This window comes from Mytilus californianus, unplaced genomic scaffold (genome assembly GCF_021869535.1).
Source record: "Mytilus californianus isolate M0D057914Y unplaced genomic scaffold, xbMytCali1.0.p SCAF_3, whole genome shotgun sequence".
Taxonomy (NCBI): domain Eukaryota; kingdom Metazoa; phylum Mollusca; class Bivalvia; order Mytilida; family Mytilidae; genus Mytilus; species Mytilus californianus.
Window position 1 is genome coordinate 71,892,855 of NW_026262679.1, and position 27,069 is coordinate 71,919,923.

Genomic DNA, 27,069 nt, shown 5'->3' on the forward strand with positions numbered 1-27,069 from the left:
GTGAACATCTCTCTGTTTTCGAAAGTGTGCATAAACGACTTCCTTTGTACGATTTTCACTATGAATGAAGCCTAAATGCCGAAAATATACTGGATTTCCCCCCGATTTTTTCTTATATAGCTATAGTCAAACTAATAAGTATTTCAGCGAACAATAATATCCACTCATATTTTTAAAAAGATTTATTGTTCCTCCATTTGTCGTAAGGGAGATGTAATATCATACGAAAAACAAATATCTGAAGCAAATGTTTTCGAAATCTGTTTATTTTATTTGAATTTGGTAAATCTAAAAACCTTAAGCTTTTCATTAATATCCCCTTTTATATTCCGGAAATATAACAAGGGAGACAATGTTTGTTTATTTTAACTATCCGGAATGACATTCATCTTAATGGAGAAATGATTTATGTTAAATGAAGTATGTCTAATACCATTGACATTCTTTATATCAGTCAAATAAATAAAACCAACACGTTAATCATCAGCTGATTATAACAACCTTGGTCAATGTTACAGAAAGCTGTAGACATTGTGCTTCGTTAAGCAACATCACAAGCCAATTGATTTTTAATTACATCTTGGTCTGAGAACTCACGCAAAATACATAGCAACTGAAATAGTTTTATCATGTTTTTTCTTAGAGGTTACAGTTCTGTAAATATAGACAATGCAATTTCCCACAGGAACTCCTTTTGCGACTAAAACTGTGTTACTTTTACTAAGAAGTTCCGTAAAAAATTATATCCTAGAATGGAAAGTTCATATGCACTTCTATTTTTTTCAAAGGTAAAAACATAGGGCTGTGTGTCATATTTTCAACATTTATATGCCCCGAACTTCTAAGAGTTTACTTTTACTAAAATTCTGTACTACCTCTCCCTTCACTTTGGGTCGTCCTCAGAATTCAATGAGTCCGCTATCCATGTGTATTTATACTGGTAACATTTCCAAGTTAGGTCTCTATAAGATGAAACATAGAGATTATATCCGGGAAGCAGTACGTAAAGAAAACAAAATAACTATGAATACTATATATCTCCCCAAAAGAAGCGTGGTTTGTGAAACAGCTGTATATACAAAGTTCAACCTAGAATGATTTTCAAATAATGATATGAAATCAAATATATAGGGACACGAAAAAAGGCAACCGGTTCAGGCTTTACATAAATTTATCTGCGTACCTCCAAATTACACTTGTATATGAATTGTAGTCTCAAATTGTCATTTTGATATCTATATCTACAACATCTGAAATTTTTTAACTTTAATCAAATAAGTCTTATGAAGAGTTAAGCTATTTTTCAGATATTTTTCGTAGCGTTCAGATAGCTGGCTTGTAGTCAATCCCGTACTGTTCAGTAGATTTTAAGACAATTCAGTATGTGATTGTTTTGTACAGGTAAATAATAATTACTGAACAGTTTGAACATAGATTAACACATTTTAATTGACTGCAAGGGAATTGTCTTAACTGAATTTACCACTATGGATATATCTGAAAATTTACCGAAAGACTGATATGACTTAATAATTTATTATTCAGACTTTTTACACTTGTTCAGTTCAAATGACCGTCTCAGTTCAAAATTGGGTTTACTAGTGTTAGATATCATCCATATAAATTTCAACTCCTTGGTTTCAATTTGCAAAATTTCACATTGGTAAATTTTGCTAAAAAACAACAAAAAAATGAGAAAGTTTTATTGAGGCAAAGGTTAATAACAATTTCACAGTATTTAAAATTAAACAGTAAACAATTCTAATGTACATTATTATAAATAATATTATAAACAAAGCGCTGACTGCCTCAATGTTTAAATTGCAAAACCATCCATGTGCTATTCTTTTTTTCTCCTCTTTCAAAAAACGGCTGAATGCAAAAAAAAAAAAAAAAAGAAAGAAAGAAGAGGGTACCTCTTGGTAGTTTTTCGCTCCACCCCCCCCCCCTTTTAATGTTTGCATTGTATCTGAATTTTGTAATGCGATGTGTTAGGCAAGTTATGCCAACGATATTTTAGTCCAGGTTATGTGAGGATTAATTTAGATGTATAGTTCCTCGCATGCAGCAATGAATTCCACTTTAAACGTCACTAGTAGCCGACATGTGATTTTTCTTCTGTACTGAAGACCTTGCTGAGATTTTGAGAAACAGACAATAAATGAACAGACAAAACAACCATGTTTTTTGCATTTGATTATCAATTGCACGAAAAGGGGTTTTATTGTCATGAATAAGAATTAAAATGAACCCGTGAAAAGTTAGCAACCTCATTCAATGTTATCTTTGGTTTTATGTATTTAATGATTTTGCCTTTTAAGGAATTTGGTGTTTGTGGCAGATCGTCTGTAGTCTATATAAACTTATTTGTCGTATGTCTACAGTCGGATCAGGCTTATCTGATTGTTCTATGGCTGTCTCATTGACTTTTAACTACCACACAACCCTTTACTTGTTTAAAGATGAAACATTTCTTTTTACATTATCTTTATAAATGTACTATATGCTCATGAAATATATGCAAACAGTGATATAGACCTGGTTGTTACTACACATTTGTTTAAATACTAACTAACTTAACTGCATTCTTTGAAATAATCCTATTACAGACTGAATCGAATACTCCAGAGTTCTGAGCCGATAGAACATTCACACCAAGACTAATTCTTCATCTAGAAGGAAAATCTACAGCAGCGTGTTTTTTTTTTTAAATAATAAACTATTGGATGAAACATAAATGTTTTCGCATTAGGAACTTATGATTAAGTATATTCAACTTCCACCCTAGACGGATTTAATAAGATTCTGAATTTCCATTTAAAGAAAGAAATTGTAGAATACTACAATACGCTCTTTATTTACAAGAAATAATTATGTTCTGAGATAAAAGAACTCAACATGTGAGATTTCCCATCTAAATACATATCGAATAGCAGCATTTCTAAATGAAGTAAAGTTGAAATTTCTTATTTCAAAGGCATTGTCTTATTATTTTTAATACTATCAATTTACCACTTTTCTAAAGTTTGAAAACAGGAATTTGATGATATAAAAGAAGAAAAAAGACTCCGAATAACTTTTGATACCCCTATTTACGTGATTTAGATATGAAGCCTTATTAGACCCGGACCCTGATTTATAATAAATTAGTATTACATTCGTTTAATTTGGACTTCCGGATTTTTTTTATCAGCTACTCGAAAAGAACCATACTTTCCAAACACATATTGTAAAACATTATATATAAAGATTATCCTTAATAACCTAAAGATTCGAACCAAGTACAACTAAATCTCTCTGCAAGCTCTCAACAACTGAGATTGTGATAACTTGAAAACAAACATTCCATAAAAAAGTACCATCGATCCAACCAAACCATGAGTAACAGGTTCACTGTTCTATAGAACATACACCACACAACCTTCTCACAAAGGAAAGTTTCCACTTTTATGCACTTCATTTCATGTAACGTGTTCAATGCTTGCCATTTCGTTGAAATTCTTCACAGTAAAACAGAAATTTGATTACTAGGTCAGTTCCCTTTATGTAATGATTTTACGTATACAATCCTTGATTTATTAATACTGTCCAGATACCATCTACTATAAGACGAGATTTGTGGTACCACTGTGAATTACAGAAAAGGATAAAAAAGGATGGGTTGAAATCGTATTTTGAGATAAAAGATTTCCACTGTTTAATAGATATTTTCATAAGAAGTAAGTATGATTTCCTCATCATTCAATGTCAATCTATAGAAATGGCCAATTTATTTACATGCTGGGATTAAACTGTTCATTTTTGCTTTGAGTTTGCTTTTTGAAACATAGGAAACACCACGTATAATTGTTGTGTAAAAAATATAAATAACACATAGCTGAGTGGGTGATAGAGTAGATTGCTACCCCTCAGAAAACATTGTCAACCTTCTTCGTCTCGGTTGATATTTTTTTCTCGGAGTAACAATCTGCTTTGACGGGTTAGTACGTCTCTCTCAATACTTTTGATGGGTCAATACGTCTCTTTCGCTGCATTTGATTTGTCTCATTCGTGTAGTCTTCCAAAATTAGACTTTTTATCCCTTCAACATATTTCATTCGTCATCTTTTACCGGTATTTTGTCTTGAATTTGCTAATTTTGTTTTTTTTTGTATTATTTCTATAGCACTATTTATTTGTTTATGAGAAATTTATTCCATGTAGTAAATTAAGAAATCAATGATTGTCACGAACCTATTACTTAAGTGCAGTCTTTTGGTTTTATTTCTAAAGCATTATTACAATATAAAACCATAAAAAGAAAACAGAACAATTGTTTTCTAAATTGATTAAAGTCTTCTAAGAATTATTACGGTATTACGTTGACTACATTTTGATTTGTAGTTTAAATGGTTGACAAATTTTAAAAGAAATTAAATTGTCAGCTAAATTTCCTTGGAGAATTCTACTGCATTCTTCCATAATCTTTTACTGTTAATTAAAAAATTTGTGTCATCAAAATGATGATGGATTTTCTCATATGTTTTTGTTGAAACAGAAATTTATTAATCATTCCTTTAAACACTTTTATGAAACCAGATCCCAACTTACACTGATTTTGAACACTTGTTGTGTTGAATTAAAAACAACAAACTATAACATTGCTTTCATATCTTACATTTCGAATTCAACTGTACAAAGTTTTGATACTGTCTTTTATCCAAAATATCATCCCTAGTGATGAAGCAAAAACTTAACCCGATGCTCTCAGTTTATAATATTGAAAAACTAAAAACATGGAAATAGATCTGTATTAAAATGTGACTAAAAAGAGAACCACGTACACGACGATTACTTTCCGACGTGATGATTAATTTAAAGTCATTATCTCCAAAAAGGCAACTTTTAATACTCAAATACGGAAAGAAAATTTTATATTAAGAACAATATGCAGTAGCAATTTATGGTAGTATCTCAATCCATAAATAGCTATCATAGGGCATGAATATAACTAAAGCAAAGTACGTTGAATGAGACCTACATAAAACTGCCGTTCTCTCTTAATTTCACCCTATCCCTTGCACAATGATTATAAAAACCTGCTGTTATTCTACTCTAATTTGGCACCCTCTCATTGTAATCATGAAAAATGCATTTCCGCTTCTAATTTTCCTCCCTCGCTAAGTGCTTAGTGCGATATATTTGCAATTTTATTCAAAACAAAAATGTTTGTTTTTTTTATAATTTCCGCCTCTACACAATTAGACATTATAACATACCATCACAACACACTATTCAATTATCAGTTTTATCAAGATTCTTCGGTAACAGTTAACTAACTTTCGTAGGTAATACTTTTTCTATCATGTCTATTTTAAGTGAACAGAAATAATGGTTAGAATATATAATATCCCATGTATACATTTACATAAATGCTTATTTGATATCGGATTACACATCTACGTTGTGAGCTCTATTCCTTTTTATGTATGTGTGTGTGTGCTATTGTGTTTCAAACGTGTGAATTGACTGTCATGAAATGATTAAGTTTGACTTCATAAAATTTGGTTCTACAAAATTGTTACCTTGGAAAGTTCTTGTACATAAAAAGGAATATATTTTCTAAATCTATCCTTCATTTTAAAATTTCTTTATGTTATCTTTCATTAAAAAATATGTATGGACATGTTTAAATTTTTCCCCCCTTCCCCTAGTGTTTGTAAGAAAAAAATAGTTCATGTTAATTCCTTTTTTTGCTATCTTATATTAGACGATAGCAAATGCATTAAGAAAATACAAAACTTGACATCCTATCTCTCATTTTTAGTGATGAGATAAATCCACTACAGTAACTTTGAATAACTATGCTTTATAATCCATCATGTTATTCTTGGATGGTAGTGTTAAGACAAAACTTTAGAACACAAACACTTTTTTTTTCTATCTTTACATGGACAGCATGCTAAGACTCTGGAGCTCTTGTCACACAAATTTTAGTTATACTGAAATGTTCAATTCACTTTTGACTTTTTGAAGATTTTGTGTGAAATGATTCGCTGGATTTTAAGCCTGCTGAAGGCAAGTATTATTCTATAGAAAATTTATCATAGAACTATCAAGAACCTGTAAAGGTTTATAGACAGAAAATGAGAGATGGGATATACGTCAACGAGAAAGCACCTCAACGGCAAAAATGACCAAGGCATTTAAAGGCAAGAACCAATCTCCACTTAAGACAGGTGTCCATATGATATATCAAGTTCTCAGTCGTCTCGAGTCTATAAAGTTGTAAATTTAAGATAAACAATAAAAAAAATGTCATTAATCATTTAACTGCCTTACATGTCTGTGTATAATAAATCAGATTATTATACAACAATAAACTCATCATGTATACCAGACTTAATATTTTGTACGCCATACGCGCGTTTCGTCTAAAGAAGACTCACCAGTGACGCTCGAATAAAAAAGTGAAAAAGCCAAATAAAGTACAAAGTTGAAGAGCATTGAGGACAAGAAATTCCAAAAGTTTATGCCAAACAAAGCTTAGAATATCTATTCCTTGAGGGGGCAGAAAATCCTTAGTATTTCGAAAAATTCAAAGAACAATTTGGCTACTGATATATTCATCTGTGTGGTCAAACTTTTAGAAAGTGGCAAATAGAATTAAAAACAAATAATGTCTACATTCATTAACATGTCTTATATAGGATTTATATTTAGAAAGATATGCATTTTTTCAGTAAATGAAATAGGCTACATATGTGCCAATATCAGTAGGTCACTAAATGGACATATATATTTCTTTGTTCTTTCAATTCTATATATTATCAAATCACTTTCTCAGTTAAAAGTGTTCAGTTAACATTTTTTTCAAACAATAAAAATAAAATACCAAATAAAGATTCCTTTTAAAAAGCAGGGTTAACATTTATGTTTGTAGTTCCTGTTTGTGACATGTTTGTAAAATGTCGCATACATATCGGCTTCCAACTCATTCGAAACATACTTGACTTCTTCCAACTTTCCATAAATCAAATAAAAGAATTCCGAAACAAAATGTTTATACCCGAGGTCTTAAATATGACTTGCATGCCATTTTTTATTTTTGAAATTGAAGTGCATATCTTCATGATTAAAATCTTGATTTTTTTAAACAAAGGTCTTATTTCATAAGGTAACGGACACCACTGTTCCTTAATTACCATATCAAACAAAGAATTTATTATTTTGCGTGTTTTATTTTGTTAATCTGATACAACGTAATTCCACCTTTAGATTTCCCGAATGACAACAGTTTTCGTAAGGCTACATCTTTTGCAAGGTAAACAAACGATACTTTTATTCCTCAATTTTCACAAAAAGCTGGCTGGTTTCGAAGTAAATTTTACGTGTTATCTACCAGAATAAAATTAACCACAAGCTCAATAGAAATTGAATTACACGATCTAACATAAAAAAATTGCAAACTATAATTTAAACCTTAACTTGAAAGTAAATTTGATTTAATTTGAAGACTTTATATCTATGTCTGTTGAAAATCACATGGAATATCGACAAAAAAATCGATCTTTACTACTCATCCTCTTAATCGTCTTTAATTCAGATTACAAATATTGACAATAATATACTGACTTAAATCGGGATGGACATGCTGAGTTTCCGATGATAGAAACATCTTACTAATTATCAACGCAATGTTAGACTATATGAAGAGATCTAACGGTCGATACTAAGACATACATATTATTGTTCATTATGTAAGGACATTGTTGGTGGGAGTGTTTTGTTATATAACAAGAATTGTTTTGAGGACAACATTTATATATATCTGTTCTTATTTTATCTTTGTTTTTCTTTTTTTAAGTATGTGTACATCTTTATGACGAAGTATGTGCTTTTCGTTGTATGTTCGGAAGTGTATAGGTCTTATATTGTTTTGTATATTTTTAGCAATTTGCGTTTCCTTGTAACGTAAAGACAAGAGTACTGAAGCGACTTTTATATCACAAAAAAAAAAATCTCAAAGGAAAAAAAATATTTCAGGACATTTATGATTCATTAATGTGTTAAAAGCGAAGATTGTTACAAAACATTTTGCAAACCGATATTTTTAATGCAAAATCCAAAATCCATCAAATAAGAATTATATATCAAATCTTTCATTATTTCTATTATAGTCTGAATACTTTTTGAAAACTATTATTCATTGCCCGAATAGTTTCTAAATAAAGGCGAAATTATAATGCAAATTGGGGCATGAAGGACTTCGCGAAAAAAATATCTTCAAAGACACATGAAGTGATGTTGTCATTTAAATTATCATCGTTAGCACATTAATGTATTATATCGCTAATCAAACAAGTAAATTAACTTAAGAAAAAGGATCTTGACCATTTTATTCAAGTCTGGGTGATTTCTAAAACTAAAGAGTATACACAATATTGACTGCTGTGCCCCAAATTTTGACATTTTTACCTATCATGTCTGTTTGTTTTGCTCAAACATTGTTGTCAATATAATGGAATTCTATATTACTGTGATACAAGTGAGGGGTTTAGCTAGCTACAGAACCAGGTTTAATCCACCATGCTTTACATAAGGAAATACCTGTACCAAGTCAGGAATATGATAGTTGCTTTCCATTGGTTTGATGTGTTTCAGCTTTTAATTTTGTCATTTGATAAGGGACTTTCCTTTTTGGATTTACCTTGGAGTTCGGTATTTTTGATAATTTACTTTTTTCATAGAATTAGCTTACTAATATAATTAGATTTTGTTCACTCCTGTTTAATTGAACGAAAGCAACGTTAGTAGCAAAATGTAGCAACGAGCATAACTAAGACAAAAACAACAAAATTCTCTGAGGAGATTTAAATGCTATTTCAACACCTTCTCATAATAAATTTAACAGCATTTTAATCAAGAAAAAACACCCCAAGTCATTTGATATTAATGTACATGAAAAATGTATTCCTAAGGACAATGTCATTAATTAAAAGAGGCATTAAACCTAAAACATTGCATTATAATACCAGCAATGTACAATTAAGAAATGTCTGGTGGCGAAAAGAGGTCTAACACAATAATTCATATTAGACAGATCATTCTAATCTACTGTTGTCTGATTAAAAGCTTGAAACATAACGGCGGTTTAGTCCGTTTTGAACATAAAACATCTGCATTATTGTGGCAAATATCAAGTAAGCAAGGATATGGAAATCATGCACTACAGAGGAGGTTACGAAAAAAAAGTAAAACGATTAGATAAAAAGTAAATTAACAAAATTGATGTGTTTTGAACTCGTGTGTACATAGCAGATTCTAGTTTATCTCTCGGATAAAGCAGCTTTCAAAACTCAAAAAGCTATTAGCAAAAAAAACATGATTTGTAAAATAGACTTTAAGTACGTAATCGTAAAATTATATCAAATTGACAAAAAAAAATCAAATTGGTAAAAAAAACCTCATCAAAGTAACAGACTTATTATAATTCAGTACGCAATCAGCGAATTTTGTCTACATATGATCCAAGTATGGCACTGGAATTAAAAGTTGGAAGTGTAAATCATTCCAAAGAAATAGCCCAAACAAGTTGTGCCAATTCTGGTCAAGGTAATATATGACTAGAGGTAGAGAAACCTTACTGTTTTAAATTATTTGAAATATTTATGAAAAGTAGATTGACAAAAACCCGACTTTCGACGTCATTTGGTTACAGGTGGAGAGTTGTCTAATCGGTAATCATACCACATCTTCTGATTTGTATATCAATCAATAATATTTTTTGCCTGGAAAAGAGCACCGACTACTGGGTAAACTGGCGACCTGTTGTGTTCGCTTTTCGCTACACTAACTTCGGATCGTTGCTTATAGATGAAATGACGGACCAGTTTAACTTAATAGCTGGTGATACCCTTTCATGTCCAACAGCAGTGTCATCGATTAAAAGGCTAAAAACCTTTAAAACAGAACTTGTAAATAAATACATTTTAAGCTACTAAAACATATATTTTGAAATGTAACAATAATTTCTCGTTACCGATAGTCAGTTCATACAAATAATATTCATTGGAAAGAACGGAATGATGACATTTAATTGAAAAACAATAAAAGATCAAATCAGATTCCTTATAGTCCAATTAAACAAAAAGATCAAATTCAACGTGTATCCTTTTTAAGTACAGCTGCATTAACTGCTGCAAAAAGAAATAGATTGAACATCTGATTTCAATTCTCTCAGAAATAAATTTTATTTTAAATTGGTTTATTTTGTACATGGCTGTCTGTCAACTGCCAAACTGAAGTAAAAGTGAAATTAATTATTTGAAGTGCTGCATTTCAAGCTTGTGTTAACTTTAAAAATAATAAGCGCAACTTTAGGGAGTTGTTATATAACGGAAATGAAAAAAAAAATTAAATCGTTTCTGCTTGTGAATCGACTTTAAATTTCGTATTTTTAAAATACTTCGAGTGAAATCAATTCTGACGTTTTTAATTATTTGAAACTCCTATTGGTAAAGTTGTTTATTTTAGGTTAAAATAGTCCGTTTGGTGTCTACTATTATTACAATATAAGTGCTACTGTCCAAGGATCACATTACCGTGAGGGAATCGTTATCATCAACTAGCATTTTTAGCATTAACACTAGAGTAGCAAAATATGACATAACGTCGATATCATGATAATCTTATTTACGTAAAACCCCATTTACTTAGGACGATTTGGACGGATAAATATGGAGTTTTTGGTTTTTTAAACGCGTCGTGGCATGTGTTGGGATATGACGTCATCGCTGTCTGACACACTTGGTTCACACATTTTTGTTTGAAACATTTTGAATAAATTGCTTCGCCGAGCGCAGCTGGATACGACCGCAGAGGTCCAACCCTGAACAGTTGGGGCAAAAATGGACACAATATTCGCGCTTGATACAGGTCTGAATTTGGATTGTATTTCAATATTTGACACATAATAGGTTTCTGACACAGAATAACTGTAGTCAAAGAACTTAGAATTGGTTATATGATTTGAATTTATATTCAATTTTTTTGCTTTTGTGCAATACACTATGCTGTTGCGAATTGACCTCCCCCCCTTTTTTTCAAAATAAAAAAAATTGAAGGATTTTCTTTTTGATTTCTGAAATCTTGAGGATTAAAAATTGTCCCCCTCCCACCCCCCACCATCAATTTTTTTTTACCCCCCCCCCCCCCCAATTTTTTTGACCCCCCGCCCTTTTTCCAAAAAAAATAGTTTTTCATCAGTCATGGTCATAATTTCAATTCAAATTTCCAATGGAGTTTGCAACCATAATAACCCATTTAAATACATCATAAAAGTCTTAAAATAGAAAATGAAAATACATTATCATAGCTAAAATTAATTTACCTTAATCAGCATTTTTAAAATTATTAAAATAGTAACTTCTAAAAATGAATTGACAGCTAATCACCTCAAGACAATACAAAAATTCTTTATACATAATTTAAAAGCAGTGTAAGGGAGGTAATTCAAAGTTGTGTTTGAATTACCTCCCTTACACTGTAATTTGTACTTAAGTTATTGTCCATTAACCAGGACACCCTTGTTTTTTCTCATTTTTTTTCCCCTAATTCCTAAACGGTTTGAGCCATAACCCCCCAAAGCCAATCCTAACCATCCCTTTGTGGTATGGAAACTTGTGGTATAATTTCAAAGAGATCCATACACTGTTCCACAAGTTATTGTCATGAAACTAGAAAAATGCTTATTTGGGCCCCTTTTTGGCCCCTAATTCCTAAACTGTTAGGACCATAACCCCCAAAATCAATCCCAACCTTCATTATGTTTAAATTTCATAGATTTCTATTTACTTATACTAAAGTTATTGTCCGGAAACAAAATGTCTTCGGACGACGACTACGACGACGTGATACCAATATACGACCGCAAAATTGTTTGCGGTCGTATAAAAAACGCAGTTTCTAAGCCAGTCGTAGAATAATAATTTCTTTCCAAAGAATAATTTAAATATTTATCAGTATTAATATCAATTTGGCGCTCCTCAATTGTACAGTGCAAAAAGTTGATTTCAAACGAAATAAATCTTATTGCACTTCCTCTTAAAACCTTTAAAATTTACAGATAGACTAACAACATGTTAAGTTGGTTAAAGTGATTGATCTTTTCTTGCCACACAAAAAGTAAAAACACAAAAATACTGAACTCCGAGGAAAACTCAAAACGGAAAGTCCCTTATCAAATGGCAAAATCAAAAGCTCAAACACATCAAACGAATGGACAACAACTATCATATTCCTGACTGGATACAGGCATATTATATCATTTGTTTTCCAATAAATGTAGTTTGTTCTCGTACCAATACTATCCTGAGCCATAACAGTACAAAAGTATAACAAAAATACCGAACTCCAAAGTTAATTCAAAAAAGGGAAAACCGACAAAATCGAACAACTGTCATACCTGACTTAGTACATGCATTTTCCGAAGAAAATGGTGGGTTAAACCTGGTGTTATAGCCAGCTTCACCCCCACTTGTATGAAAGTTATGTTTTTTTTTATAGTTCCATTACATTGACAAAATTGGGCGATCAACCTAAGACCGGCATAACAGGTTAATGTGACAACAATTGGGATCCATCAGCCAAAATTGTGTAAACATACATCACATACACGCAAAATTCAAAACGGATCGTCCCTTATCAAATGGAAAAATCAAAAGCTCAAACACATCAGACGAATGGAAAACAACTGTTTCAGTTGATAGTTAATTTGACAAAGACGATAACAATCTAGTATATATAGTGTTTATTTTTTTTCTTCTTCAATAAAGGCAACAGTAGTTTACTGCTGTTCAAAAGTCGTAAATCGATTGAGAGAAAACTAATCCGGGTCACAAACTAAAACCGAGGGAAACACATCAACTATAAGAGGAAAACAACGGAACAACTGAAACACTGAAGTGCAACAAAAACAAACGCCAACATACATAGAAACGAATTATATGATAACAACTGCCATATTCCTGACTTGAAATGGTGGGTTGAACCTGGTTTTATGGCTAGCTAAAACTCCCGCTTATATGGCAATGTTACAAAATATCGCTAAAATGACAAACACTACCTGACAGACATGCAGCACAAACAAACGCAAGAACACTCTACACAGATAAACGCACAAATAAATAATATAATAGTCGTTACAACATGTAAACCGCAGAATAACAACGAAATCTTCCATTAACGACAGTACAGGACATCACAAAGAGTGACGTATTTTTGTAACGAATATATAATCATGAAATTCATACAATTATTTTCACAATACTAGTCCAAACAATTATCATGATTATGAAGGTATTGAAAAGCTATTAAATAAATGCTGTGACGACGTAATATTTTTTTGGACTAACACAATACTTTATCCATGGAAAATGGAAATTAACTTGACTATACTGACAAATAAGACATATGTGAAATGTACCGAAAATACAAAATTCATACCACAAACGATAAGACATAACACAATATCAAACCGAAACCACAACAGAAACATCATAAATAAATACACGAATGTTGAATGTATAAATACCGAGACACGTCGTATAGCAATGTAAATTCATACTCGGCAAAACAGTTATATTCGGGAATAGGTCACGTTCGGTACTTAGAAGACAGACGACATAGATTTTAAACCACAATCTAAGACGTGATAAAAATGTCATTAGTTAGTTTAGACATAGACACATCGTATAGATCAACCAATTCGTGATGGTGTCCATAACATTTACGGAGTGTCATTTTTAATCTTTCCTCCTCATAACTCTGTTGGAGCAGTTTCTGTGTAAGGAGCACACTCCTGTATATGAAGTCTAGTATAGTGTGAACATGCACGAACATAACGTATCAACTGAGATATGTAAACACCATACGACGGAGCAGAGGGTATGTTACTGCTGAAAAATTGTCTCTTTATTAATATTACAATCTTTATACGAACTTGTCCAATCATTTCGGGAATTTGAACCCAGTTCTAAAACTCTGAACATTTAAACCTAATTGACCTGTCTTGTTATAGTAGCATGAATGAACGTGATTGACAATATATGCTTATTCATTTATGTTATGTAATCATAAAATCTGTTTACTGGTGACCTTATACAAGCAACTGATAGTTCTAATACGATGACATAATAACACGCTGATCACGTCGCGTTTCAAAAAGGGATGTTAAAGTACAGATGATGATATTTATTAATAGAACTTAATTAATTTATTACAAAATGATAATGCTATTTTTGTCATATTGTCTCATTTCTAGCAAAAGCAATTATCATGAGATCTCAAGGAAAAGATTTCATCAGACAACTTAGTTACGGTGAATTTAAACTTGCCCAAATAAGTAATGTATCTGTCAGACACCTTCAAATAAAATGTTTATCGTTTTCTAGGAAATGAGTCTTGAACAGCAACATTCTTTCTTTGTGTGATTCTCAAAATTAGCATAAGATACGATAAGAAATGAATTGCAAAGTTCATCTACGGTTTTAGTGGCTTTCGTGTTATTTAATAATGTTTAATGCTGTTTTAATTCTGTGCGACTGTCATACAAATGAGAGGTTTAGTTAGCTATAAAACCAGGTTTAATCCACCATTTTCTACATAAGAAATGCCTGTATCAAGTCAGGAATATGACAGTTGTTTTCCATTCGTTTGATGTGTTTGAGCTTCTGATTCTGCCATTTGATAAGGGACTTTCCGTTTTGAACTTTACTTGGAGTTCGGTATTTTTGTTCTTTTACTTTTTGCCATGCTAGTGGTTTGTCTATTCGCCTTTTGGCTATGATACTACTTCGACTTTCCTTGACCTCTGATTTTGTTGTTTCCGCCCTGGTATCTTATTTATATTTTTGTTTATTAGTTGATCCTTCCTTTTAATATCTTCCGCCTTGTTTTGTACTTATAACAGGAAATTTTTAGAACTACTGTACATATGCAATTTGGACAGCAACCGTAACCATGTAACGAACTTAAAAGACCTCTTGAAACTTAACGTTGTTCATTTGTTTTATTTTATCCATTTTAGTTTCACGAAAAATAAACATGACAATACCACAAGAAAACCTCTTTCTATTTAATAAAAAAAGTCAAATGAATTATCTCATGCCGTGCTGAACAATAGTGTAAGTAATACGGAAGAGCAAATAATGAATTTTCAGACAAAAGGATATGAAAGAGACAAAATGTTGCAAACATAGTATTTAGGGAAGAACATGCTTCACATTTACGTCAAATTTAGATTATTTTAACATCCTTGAACAGTGACACAGATTTTTTTAAATACATGAAATCATCCTAAGATATAAAAGTTGAATGAACTTGAAACTATAAAATCTATAAGATAAAATAATTCATTTTTCTTACTACGTTAAACATATCAAAGGGGAATCAAAAATATTTTCGTTTCGCTGTTTTACTGTATATAAGTAAAAATTTTATTTTTATGTCATGATTAATGTTACTAACTATTCAACAGCAAGATATGCTTATATGCCTCTAATTTGCAAGTGAAAGTATTGCATTACGTACAGTAGAAAGATATTTTCTCCGTAAGTCATTTTTATTATAGACAAATATAATCAACTTGTTGTTAGATTAAACTGATGTGCTTGGTTTGTTCATAGTAAAGCACTAAACTGTTTCATTAGCGAAAAGTAAACAATTCAGAGCAAGATCGTTTTGAAACTTTTTTATTTCTGTCTATTTTTTTCCCATCGTTTTATGTTATCTTTTCGAAACCCTAGGCATACATGGCTTTATCCAGATTTTTCATAACTCTTTTGGTTAAAATACAATTTTACTTCTTAATTTATTTTACTTTTCAAGTATTTTAAATCTCCACTGATTAAGTTTTGAAAAGACAAAAACCGCGTGTCTTGCGTACTTAACTGTATCGCTGGGTATCTTTGATGATTTTGTTTGCCAATTGTTTTCTTTTCGCATTGAGTTTTGAAATCTGCGCACTTTTAGTCAGTCATTAAAAATTCATCAAGAACAAATATAAATATGTGTATGATGTTACGGGAGACCAATCTCATCTACTTGTACAAGTTTTTATAACATGTCGAAATACTCAAAATGATAAGGCTTTTCTATCCCAATGTATAGATTGCCTTAGCCGTATTTGGGACAATATTTTTTGGAATGTTCGGTTATCACTGCTCTTTTGACTTCGCAATATTTGATTTGCCTTTGCGTCTGACGAACCAAGTTATAAGCCTGGTATCTTTCATGGTTTTGTTTTAAACAATGAAAACATAAACGTAACAATATATGAAGTGTTAGAAAAGTCACAATACTGGTTATCTTCGATCCGTGGTAATGTTTCATAATCATTTTAAGACAGTCTATGATCAGGTAAAACGTCACCAGTGTCTGAGCAGAAAGATGGTGAACCAGGGTTATGTCAAAGAACGTCTCGTCCTTTTTCTAAAAAAGTTCATCGGAAGATATCAAGAACTTGTTGATAAATATTCCGTATCAACTTCACAAATAATACATGATGGTCTTGAAGTATAGATTCTAGGCACTGACGTTGTTTATCATCTTAATTACGTGTTATACATGTAGTGTTCTTTTACCTGTCTTTGTATAATATTAACTTTTACAGTTTAGTCCATTTTTGGTAATATTCTCTTGGCGTGGCTCGGTATTTATACATCCCAACATTGTGTTATTGTGCTATGGTCATTTTTTGTATTCTTGTCTTTCATTTTTTGCTTATGTGCTTTGTCTATATTCCATGTTGTTTTTTAGTGATTAAGATTATAACACAATGTTGACTGCTGTACCCCAATTTTTGACATTTTTACTTATTATGTCTGTTTGTTTTGTTCACACATTGTTGTCAATATAATGGAATTCTATATTACTGTCATACAAGTGAGAGGTTTAGCTAGCTATAAAACCAGGTTTAATCCACCATTTTATACATACGGAAATGTCTGTGCCAAGTCAGGAATATGACAGTTGTTTTCCATTCGTCTGATGTGTTTGAGCTTTTGATTTTGCCATTTGATAAGGGACTTTCCGTTTTGAATGTTTCTAGGAGTTCGGTATATTTGTTATTTTACTTTTTGATAGATTCAAATAAATGACTTATGTCAATATAATTGCAGGATGTATCAAACATTATGTTGATAACGATTTACCTTTGATTCTTTAGGATCTCAAAACCAATGTGATATCATCCGATGACCAAAATATTAAAGCGACTATAAGTGTTCTCGAATAATCAGACGCATGAAATTTATAACATGTTGTTTTCAGTTTTTTAAGGATGTAAATTTGTAACGCCTTTTGCTTATTGTATAACCTTGTAATTACAATTTCAAATTATTCATGCAAGTACTGCAAAACGTTTATAGCAACTGCTGATGAGATGTACATATGTGTAAATTAAACGAATCTTGAGTTTAACACATTGATCATTATTGCGCCATAAAAAAATGACGTTTTGTTTTCACCACACATTTAGAGCAAAAGTTTCTTATAAAACAGTAAAGATATAAAACCTGCAACAATTAGTACTTTTCGTACAGTTCGTTATTATTAAATGTTTTCCAATCTGCGATCATTTGATTTTAGGAATAAAAGCAACGACTTATAAATAACTTTAAAAAGTCTTAAGTATAGATTACAAAGCTCCATTCAAAAGTCATTAAGGAAATACACAGAGTGAAACAAAATTCCTTCATCAATTAGAAAATCATTTATCAAAAATCACAAAGTAGCACACTATCTCCATGATCTAGCAACCCTTGTCTTGTTTGTAACTAATTGAATCACTTTCCGCAATAGAATAATGAAAAATTACAAACCAATCTGTCATTTTTTTAAAATTAATTCATCCTTTTCTTTCAATGTTAGATTGAAAACAAATAAATTCATGTTTCAACGTTTGATTCCTGATCGATATAGATATGAATTATCTGATCTTGCATTAAGTGTGAAAATGTCATGGAATGTTTCAACATGGCTTACGTAAAAGATAAACTGAAAGTAGTTAACTAGAAACTATTTTAAGTAATAGATTGTAAAACAATGATCATATTCTTGTGAACGCGTAAATCACACTAGTAATCTCATTCATTTATTATTATACAAATATTTTGAATCTTATTTAACCAATCTTTCACCCAAACTCACATTTTTTTTGAATTTTGCATCAGATGAAATACACTTAGGAAAGTTCTTCGAACCGTTTTTTTCTCAGTTTTATTTGACAATAATTTTTCAATGCAGACTTTGTGGCAGTTGCAAAGCTTTTTTTTTCAGCTGAAAAATAATTGCGAACTGAATCTTGATTTACAGAATTTCTAATGATTTTCACGTTATAATTACTTTCAATAAAGTAAAACATTGAATAAGTTTCACATGTGCAATTGTATCTATTTAATAAAGAATAAAAACAGTACACCAGCATTGTTTGCTCAATTCTCGAAACAAATGTATCATATCATGAAAGGGCAACATATCACGAAGGACAACAAAATAGTACTTAAAGGTTAGACTCAGCAATCATAAAACGGGAATTTGACTTTTTGATGTTCGAGCATGAAATGGCAATAGATCTTTTATTGTTATGTTTTCCTGAGCTATCGCCAAATATGATACATATACCGGCAAATTTTTCGTGACATGCCGTTATGAGGTTGTTTGAATTACTACTAATCACAATAGTGACACATTTTCAGAGCAATTTCATCCAGCAATTGATTTCTTAATTGAAGAATTGTGACCTCTTAAATTCAAATAAAATGTTAATTTGTGTATCATCGGAAAAAGTATTTGTATCTCGTGCAAGGAAAATAATTTCGATCAAATCGATCCATACCACCTCTTATGGTGACTGATGACAATACCAATGCACTTTAACAAGTCGCTTACTTATACAACTTTTTTTTCAAAAACCTATGTCTCTAAAATTTATTTCAAAGTCATTTATAGACCACCATTGTAATAAAAACTACAAGCCCATTATCTATATTTAACGGAACAATAACCAACCATTTTTTCCCTACAAAATGGTGTAAAACTGCAATTAACAACACATTTTCTGTCTGATTTCGTCAGACCAATATCGCTTAATAGAAGATTTCTATCAACTTGTAAATAAAACCTAGCCCTAAATCTAGTAATGCTGCTCAGACTATCATACAATACATTAAACAAGAGAGAAAAAGAGCAGAAACGTCAATTAACGCCTAATAATCGTAAGCAACCAATACACATGAACAGAACATGATCAGTCCAAGGATATTAATCATATCTGCTTGTTTTCAATTAAAACATTTACTGGGTATAAGATAAGTGAATTACAGCATTACTTTGTTGTATCAATGTCAATGCTTTTCAAAACGAAGGAAAGTACAATATCTGGGACAAAGGTGAACATTTCGTTTACAGGAATGCTACAAAACAGTTTCTTTCTCTTTAATACCGTTTAACTCTTAGACAATCGGCAGCAAATTGCCTGTCCATGTACGAATGGATATTCATTACACATTCCATAAAATTTCAGAGTATATTGTTAGTTACAACAAATCATCTGGAAGCCTCATGAAAGAGTTTGCATTAGAATACAGCAAAATTGGTTTCAGTTTGGATATTGCGCTCCCCCTCCTTTCCCCCGCTTTTTACATTGAGATGTATCTCTTGACTATCATTATGTAAAAAAAATAGATATTGCAATATCAATATTTAATTGTATTTGATTTGAGTTGATAAATTAAAATCAAATTAAAACTGATAGTTTTGATTGAGAATAGAGTTATCTTGAAATGCAATATGCAAACTCGAGATGATTTTTAATAACTAATTCCATTAAAGGCACCAACTAATTCTCTTTTATGTAACCTTTATAATTCTGATCACGTAGTGAGTGGAGAGCAAATGAAAGCGTATATTTGTTTTCAATTCTTAAACACAATGATGCCAAACTGAGTACTGTCAATTCCGATTATATAAGATTAATAAAATCAGCCCATTTCTTTGAACAGATGTAATATGAAAGTTATGAAAGTTGTCAAATAGTTCTTATATTCCACATAACGTCTCGTGGTTTGGCTAACCTAGTATTTCCGAAATCATCATCTTTTTCACTATTAAGTTTTGGTGGGGTTCGTGTTGCTCAGTCTTAAGTTTTCTATGTTGTGTTTTGTGTATTGTTGTTTGTCTGTTTGTCTGTTTTTCTTTTTCTTTTTTAGCCATGGTGTTGTCAGTTTATTTTCGACTTATGAGTTTGAATGTCCCTTTGGTATCTTTCGCCTCTCTTTTAAGATAGGATTTCGGAGGGAGTAACGAAATATACTGAATTACAGACTCGTCGATTGCATTGTATGGTTTTTATGTCCTTTGAGATAAAAAAAAAAACAAAACAAAACTTACTTCGTTTATGAGAAACCCTTGACACAAATGTTTACATATATGAAAAGCCATAAATGTATTTATCAAAAATTGCAATTATTCTGAAATGAGAGACTAGAAAGCACCATTTAGACTTCCACCAAACAAACCATTTGGGTCATTATTTTGAATAATTGTGCAATTTCCGACAAGCATAAAAATAAAAATTTTACCAAAAGGCGCCATTAGTACATGTCGACCATAAATTAATCAACGCAACATTTGACACAACCCAAAGTAGTAAAAAGTGTCTGACACAACCCGTCCATTAAGACAACTTACACATTTCTAAGAAACCTTATCCATGGGAAATGTTAAATGATTGATGTACCGTTGTCATGATTTTTGTTTCTATTTGCAGAGATCAATGAAGATAAATCACCTATGGAAACAATGTATGCCGATTTACTATACTTACACGAATCAACCGGGTCATTAAACTGTCATATGTGTAAAACAAATACTGAAACTTTCGGGATTCCTCAAATATAACAAAGAAGGCAATAATAAAGTAAAAAAAAAAACTTATTTAAAATGTTTGTGTAGAAGATTATTTGAAACAAACTGGAATAATCAAGAATACTCTATACAGCTTATGGATATAAATGTTAAACTGTCCGTGTTCGGAAAGAAATTAACTAAATAGCTTATGAAGAAATCTGTTCGTCTGTCTGTTGGGAACTGAAAGAATTATTCTATGTACGAAAACAAATCTTGATAAAAAAAATAAATCAACAATCTGATTGGATACATGCTTGATATCATCATCTTTAGTACTTGTGTATATATAGCCGACAATCAAAATAAAGTCGTCAAAATATAAGGAATGAATGTAATCAAACCACACAAATCCAAATGTGACGAGATTCACATTTCACATTTTTTTCTTGTGCAAGGTATCTAGACTGTCTCAGTCTTTTGAAAGGAAAACAGTACGAACTTTGATAAAAAATCAAATTAGATTGGTGTCTACTACGAATCGACATTGTCAATTTCATCAGCATATACAATTCACTGCTACCATAAACTTCCTGGCAAATCAGCGGCTGGACTATGTTATATAGCACATTTAGAAGACAAGCACCTTCTCTGATTTAATTTATCTGCTCAAAGGATTTCTTATTAGTGTATTGAAAAATGTTGGAATGCTTAGCGGAAAAACAAATTAAATTGTGAAATACTTTTGTTCCGACCGAATTGGTGACACATGAAATTGAAAAGAATCGTATGAATATTTCTCATCGTCAAATCCAAAAAGGATTCCAAAAACAACTGAGGATATTTCTTGAGAGGTGAATTTTATCTGATAAAATAGCCCTTCATAAGAATAAAAATCTTGTCTTTTGATCAATTTTGATTTCTTTATTATGCGAATAAGATTTGTTTACAATATTGTATTTTATCGCCAATGAACAACGTGATAGAATTCTGAGAAGGATATTGACAAGTCGGTAGTACTACACATAATAAAGAAGTGCCATATCGGATAAATATGTTCAAAGGATAAAAATGGATTTACAACTTAGCGGTTAATTTTCCATGCGTGGTTTCAATCAGACACATACGATATACAGTGATGCATAGACTTACTTAACGACAATGTACAACACGAAAGTCAAAATGCATTGTGGTGAGAATTTTATACTTAGATAGAAGTTTTTTCAATGGATGTTGAAAGTATTTCAAACGTTCTTTAGGTAAAGTACCAAAAATGGAAGGACACGTCTATAATAACATACAATTTAATACTTCAGGATTTTATAATATGAATAACAGTTTAGAAACTATAAACGAGACGTTTAAAAACGTATGCGATTCCAACAGCACCAGATGGAAACTGGCAGACCCTGTCTGTTCTATTAATCATTCATCCTTTCCGTTACTGGTCATCGTTGCCTTGCTCCTAGCTGTGATAACCCTTTGGACAATTTTTGGAAACATACTTGTGTTATGTGCACTCTACAAATTTCCAAATCTTCGTGCAATTTCAAACTGTCTGATCGGAAACCTAGCTGTCAGCGATTTACTCTTAGCCATTACTGTTCTTCCGCTTTCCACAGTTCACGATTTACTAGGTTTTTGGGTTTTCGGCGAGACAATGTGTACATTATGGTTATGCATCGACGTTTTAAACTGTACAGCATCAATTTGGGGATTATGTACAATAGCTGTGGACCGCTACACTGCTACTATATACCCGGTGTGGTATTTTGAACGACGTTCTCCCGTCAGAGCCTTAATTTATATTATCTTTGTGTGGTTATTTTCTTTAATAGTATCATTTGCACCATTCATAGGATGGCGAGATATGATTCAGAACTTGTATCGGTATAATCCAAGTATAAACCGGTATGAATGCGTACTTTTTCAGACAGGAGGGTATGTAGTTTATTCTGCTATGGGCTCATTTGTCATACCAATTTTTCTAATGACATTTTTATATGTAAGAATATTCATAGTATTAAAGAAAAGAACAAGAATTTTGAAACCTCGCCATAAAAAGAAACATTGTAACATTGATAATGACAATGAAACAAGTTGTATTAATCCGCATCCAGCTGCAACATGCACAACTCAAATAGACTTACAACCTCCTATTATCATGAAAGACAAATCCACACAAATTAGTCCGCTTCCTAAAAGGCCTTTACGGAAATCTACAGAAGACCCCAAGTTAAAAGGAAATAATCTTAATAACGAAAAAGATCTTAAAACTAACAGTTCAACAATGTTGCTTACAGTAAGCAACGATGTGAAAGGGTCAGCTGAACAGCAAACACAAGCTGGTCCTAAAACAAAACAACCCGTGTCTGCAATGAACGGGAAGAAAAAGCACATTGAACCTAGTCGTTCAACTGACGATAACGATGAGAACGGGATAGTAATGGACGACAGTTCCGGTGACACTGTCAGTTATAAGGAAGAAAATATATGCTGCAGTGGATGTGCATGCAAGTCATGTTCTCCTATGTTCAATTGTTTGATTATCAAACGTTCTAATAAAAACAACAATAATCAGAGACGTGACAGCGAAGGTCATAAATCTTTAAAAATTAAAAAAGGCAGTTCCTTGAAGAAACGTGCAATACAACTACGAAATAAAAGTATGACTGGTATAAAGAGTAAATATGAACTAAGAGAACAGAGAGCAACTAAAAGAATGGCAATAGTAATGGCATGTTTCTGTTTTTGTTGGATCCCTTTCCTATTTATGTATTTAATTCGAAGCTTCTGTGATAATTGTGAACTTGACATTCATATACAGGCTGCCATTATCTGGCTAGGATATGCCAACTCCGGTATAAATCCTATTTTATATACTCTATTCAATGATGACTTCCGCAGAGCCTTTGAGATAATTCTTGGAATTAGACGATCAAAACATAAGAAACGGAGACATTAGAAAATAAGTATGGTTATAGTAAAATATTCTTTTGTTTAAATATATAGGTAAGGAAATGAAATGTTTTATATTTTTCATTTGATAACACAACCAATATGACATGCAAAAAATGCGTACATTAACTACTAAAACTATGGAATCTGAGCCTGGTTTTTATTTTTGTGAACTTTCTACCCTCAGCAGCAGCCAATTTTGTTTATAGTAGTTCCGGTTATTAACGACAGCATTCATATTTAATTGTAACATTTATTTGTTTTGTCCTTGAATGACTTGTTTTCATTTTTCAAACTTTCACATTGGTCAAATTTTGGTGTAAGAGAATTTACTTTAACGATGGTTATGAATTTGGTGATGTCTCATTGTAAAACCAGGAGACCTTTACAAATCAACTATTAATTATCGGATAAGACTTATTTAAACAGGGGTAACACGGCAGATGATAATAGTGGAGCAGGAACTAATTTCATCCCCGGGTTTATGCAGAGCTCGTCAATCTTAAATTTTCTGTGTACTTGTTTTTTGGACCTGATTGTCTTTTCGTCATTTTTCTTTTTGGCCATGGTATTTTCTTTTTTCTAATTTGACCTGTGGTTTTAAGTTGCTCCCGTACTCCATCCCTTCTCAACAGGACGGTCTATTATCTATTCTCAGATATTGTAACAATTTGTTGTTAAAAAGACATTCTGAAACTGTTGGTAATTATTCATTTTAGTAACATTAACGGCCATTTTGGACGTCAAACTAGGGCGTAAACTGTAGGATCACAGATGTATCATTTCTCCAAATATAAATATAGTACCGTCTCTCTGATTTTGTATCATTCACTATTCTTCATAATTTGTAAATTATTTTCTGATTAAAGTATCGCAGTTAATTATGTTGAACGGAAATTAGTATTGTCTCAAAAGAATGATAATCATGTGCTATTTTCTTAAAGATTGACATCCCTAGCTCCTTTGGGGAGGATTTCAACAGAATTAACAAACTACAAGGCTTGATTACTGCCCCTAATAATCATACCCTGAAAATTCTAGTGGCACACCAAGTTTTTCATAATCTACCTTCTATCAAGAACCTACCAGATTTGCTTCCTGGTTTAATTTGTCCTTGTCGGGTATATTCACAAATATTTGCCACTTAACAAATAACCACCAACTAATCTTCATACTGACACACACAAAAATGTGAAGTTAATAAAAAACGACTTTACAGCAACTTAGCATTGCAATGACATACAAATTATAGTGTAAGAATGAAGACAGTAAGATACATTTATTCATTGAAAAGTAAAATAACAAAAATACCGAACTCCAAGAAAAATTCAAAACGGAAAGTCCCTTAACAAATGGCAAAATCAAAAGCTCAAACACATCAAACGAATGGAAAAAACTATCATATTCCTGACTTGATACAGGCATTTTATACAAAACAGTGGATTATACCTGGTTTTATAGCTAAATAAACCTCTCACTTGTACGACAGTCGCATAAAATTCCATTATATTGACAACAATGTGTGAGCAAACCAAACAGACACGATAGGGGTACAGTAGTCAACATTGTGTTATAACCTTAATCGGTATAAAAACAAACAACTATGTCAACAAAGAAAACAAAATGGCATATAGGCACTCTATAGACAAAACACATAAGAAAAAATGAAAGACAAGAATACAAAAACGATTATAGCACAATAACACAATTGCGGGATGTATAAATACCGAGACACGTCAAAAGGATATTACCAAAAATTGACTAAACAGTAAAGGTTAAAATATACAAAGCCAACAAAAAGAACACTATACCACGTAATTTAGATGACAAATGACGCCAGTACCTAGAATCTATACTTCAAGACCATCATGTATTATTTGTGAAGTTGAAACGGAATATTTATCAACAAAGTCTTGGTATCTTCCAAGATTTTTTTTTTTTTTAGAAAAAGGACGAGACGTTCTTTGACATAACCCTCGTTCATCAACTTTCTGCTCAGTCAGTGGTGACGTTTTACAAAGTCTGAGTAGCATCTGCAAGCTCATGAATACCGAATGCGTTGGGAAATGTATGTCGAAATATAAACATCAAAATGAAATAAACACTGCCAACAAAAGCTTTCACAAAAAAAAAAAAACACCCCAGTGCAGTGCATTTTCTCTATTTCTCATCTCATAAAGATTCGTCAGAATGAAAATTACCCTTGCGTAAACGTTAAAGATTAACATAAACAACAAACAAATGTATATTACATACAAAAGTCATAGCGCCAATATAGAAAGATAACTTTTCATTTTCTGTTACGTTTGAACCTGTGGTTTTAGTGCTCAACATTATGACAAAACAAATTTACATTTCAATGCTTAACCAATGCTTTACTACTCGGTAGTATTTAATCATACATGGCAATTTTACTGATGCAAAAGTTAATCAAAATGTCAAAATGAAAGCATTAAAAGCCTGCAAAGCATGTACTAAAACGTCTATACATGTATAAAATATGCAAAAATATCACATTATCCAGATTTAAAACTCTCATACGATCAGCTAAAGAATGAATGCAGTAGACTTGTATCGTTGGAATATTACTAAAGCAATGGTAAATGGAATAAGACAAAAGTGTCTGTAAGACCTGGGTGGTCTGCCTTAAAGACTATGTAAAACACTTTCAAATCTGAAGATGAACTAACCAAGAGTATTAAATTGACAATGATGATCCAAATGTTAAAGATTTGTGCTATGGCTCTATAGTAACTCAAACATAAATAAAAATAATGGTTCACAAACATAAATAAAGGTAAATGTTTCCAACAGACTAAAAAAATTGTGTTGTATTCTTTTTGAGTACTGTAACAGTATACTGTCAGTGCCATAGGTCAAAAACATTCAGCACTTTAACTTGAGGAATATCATTTAACAGTTGTTTTGGTTTCTTTCAAATTGCTTTAAAGAATATCGTTAAATTTATCGTTAAGTTTATCTTTATATTTCAATCTTTATTTCATAGGAGAAAGTATACTTGCTGAAAAAATAATGTTTCTTTGAAAGATAATTACTCGATAATATTCCCGTTTTTAACATGCATAACCGCCTTCATGGACAGACTTGTTTCTTGTTACTTTGAACTTATCTATTGCTTGTCAGTTTTGATGAAAGTACTTTAAAACGACACTATAATTTGTTTTTTTTTCTGATGCAGCAATCGACCATCGCGTAGAAGACATT

General features: G+C 31.6%; 2 protein-coding genes across 2 annotated transcripts in view; one reads left to right on the forward strand and one right to left on the reverse strand.

Annotated features, from left to right (window-relative positions):
- LOC127735017 (phosphatidylinositide phosphatase SAC2-like) overlaps positions 1 to 27,069 on the reverse strand; it is a 249,641-nt gene that overhangs the window by 142,297 nt on the left and 80,275 nt on the right. The gene's annotated exons all lie outside the window — the stretch shown is intronic.
- Positions 20,815 to 24,529, forward strand: LOC127735018 (octopamine receptor 2-like). The gene has a single exon (XM_052245084.1). The coding sequence runs from the start codon at positions 22,160 to 22,162 to the stop codon at positions 23,849 to 23,851; it is 1,692 nt and encodes a 563-aa protein (XP_052101044.1). The 5' UTR covers positions 20,815 to 22,159; the 3' UTR covers positions 23,852 to 24,529.

Coding starts and splice junctions, on each gene's coding strand:
- LOC127735018 (XM_052245084.1), top strand. CDS start 22,160: ATGGAAGGACACGTCTATAATAACATACAATTTAATACTTCAGGATTT.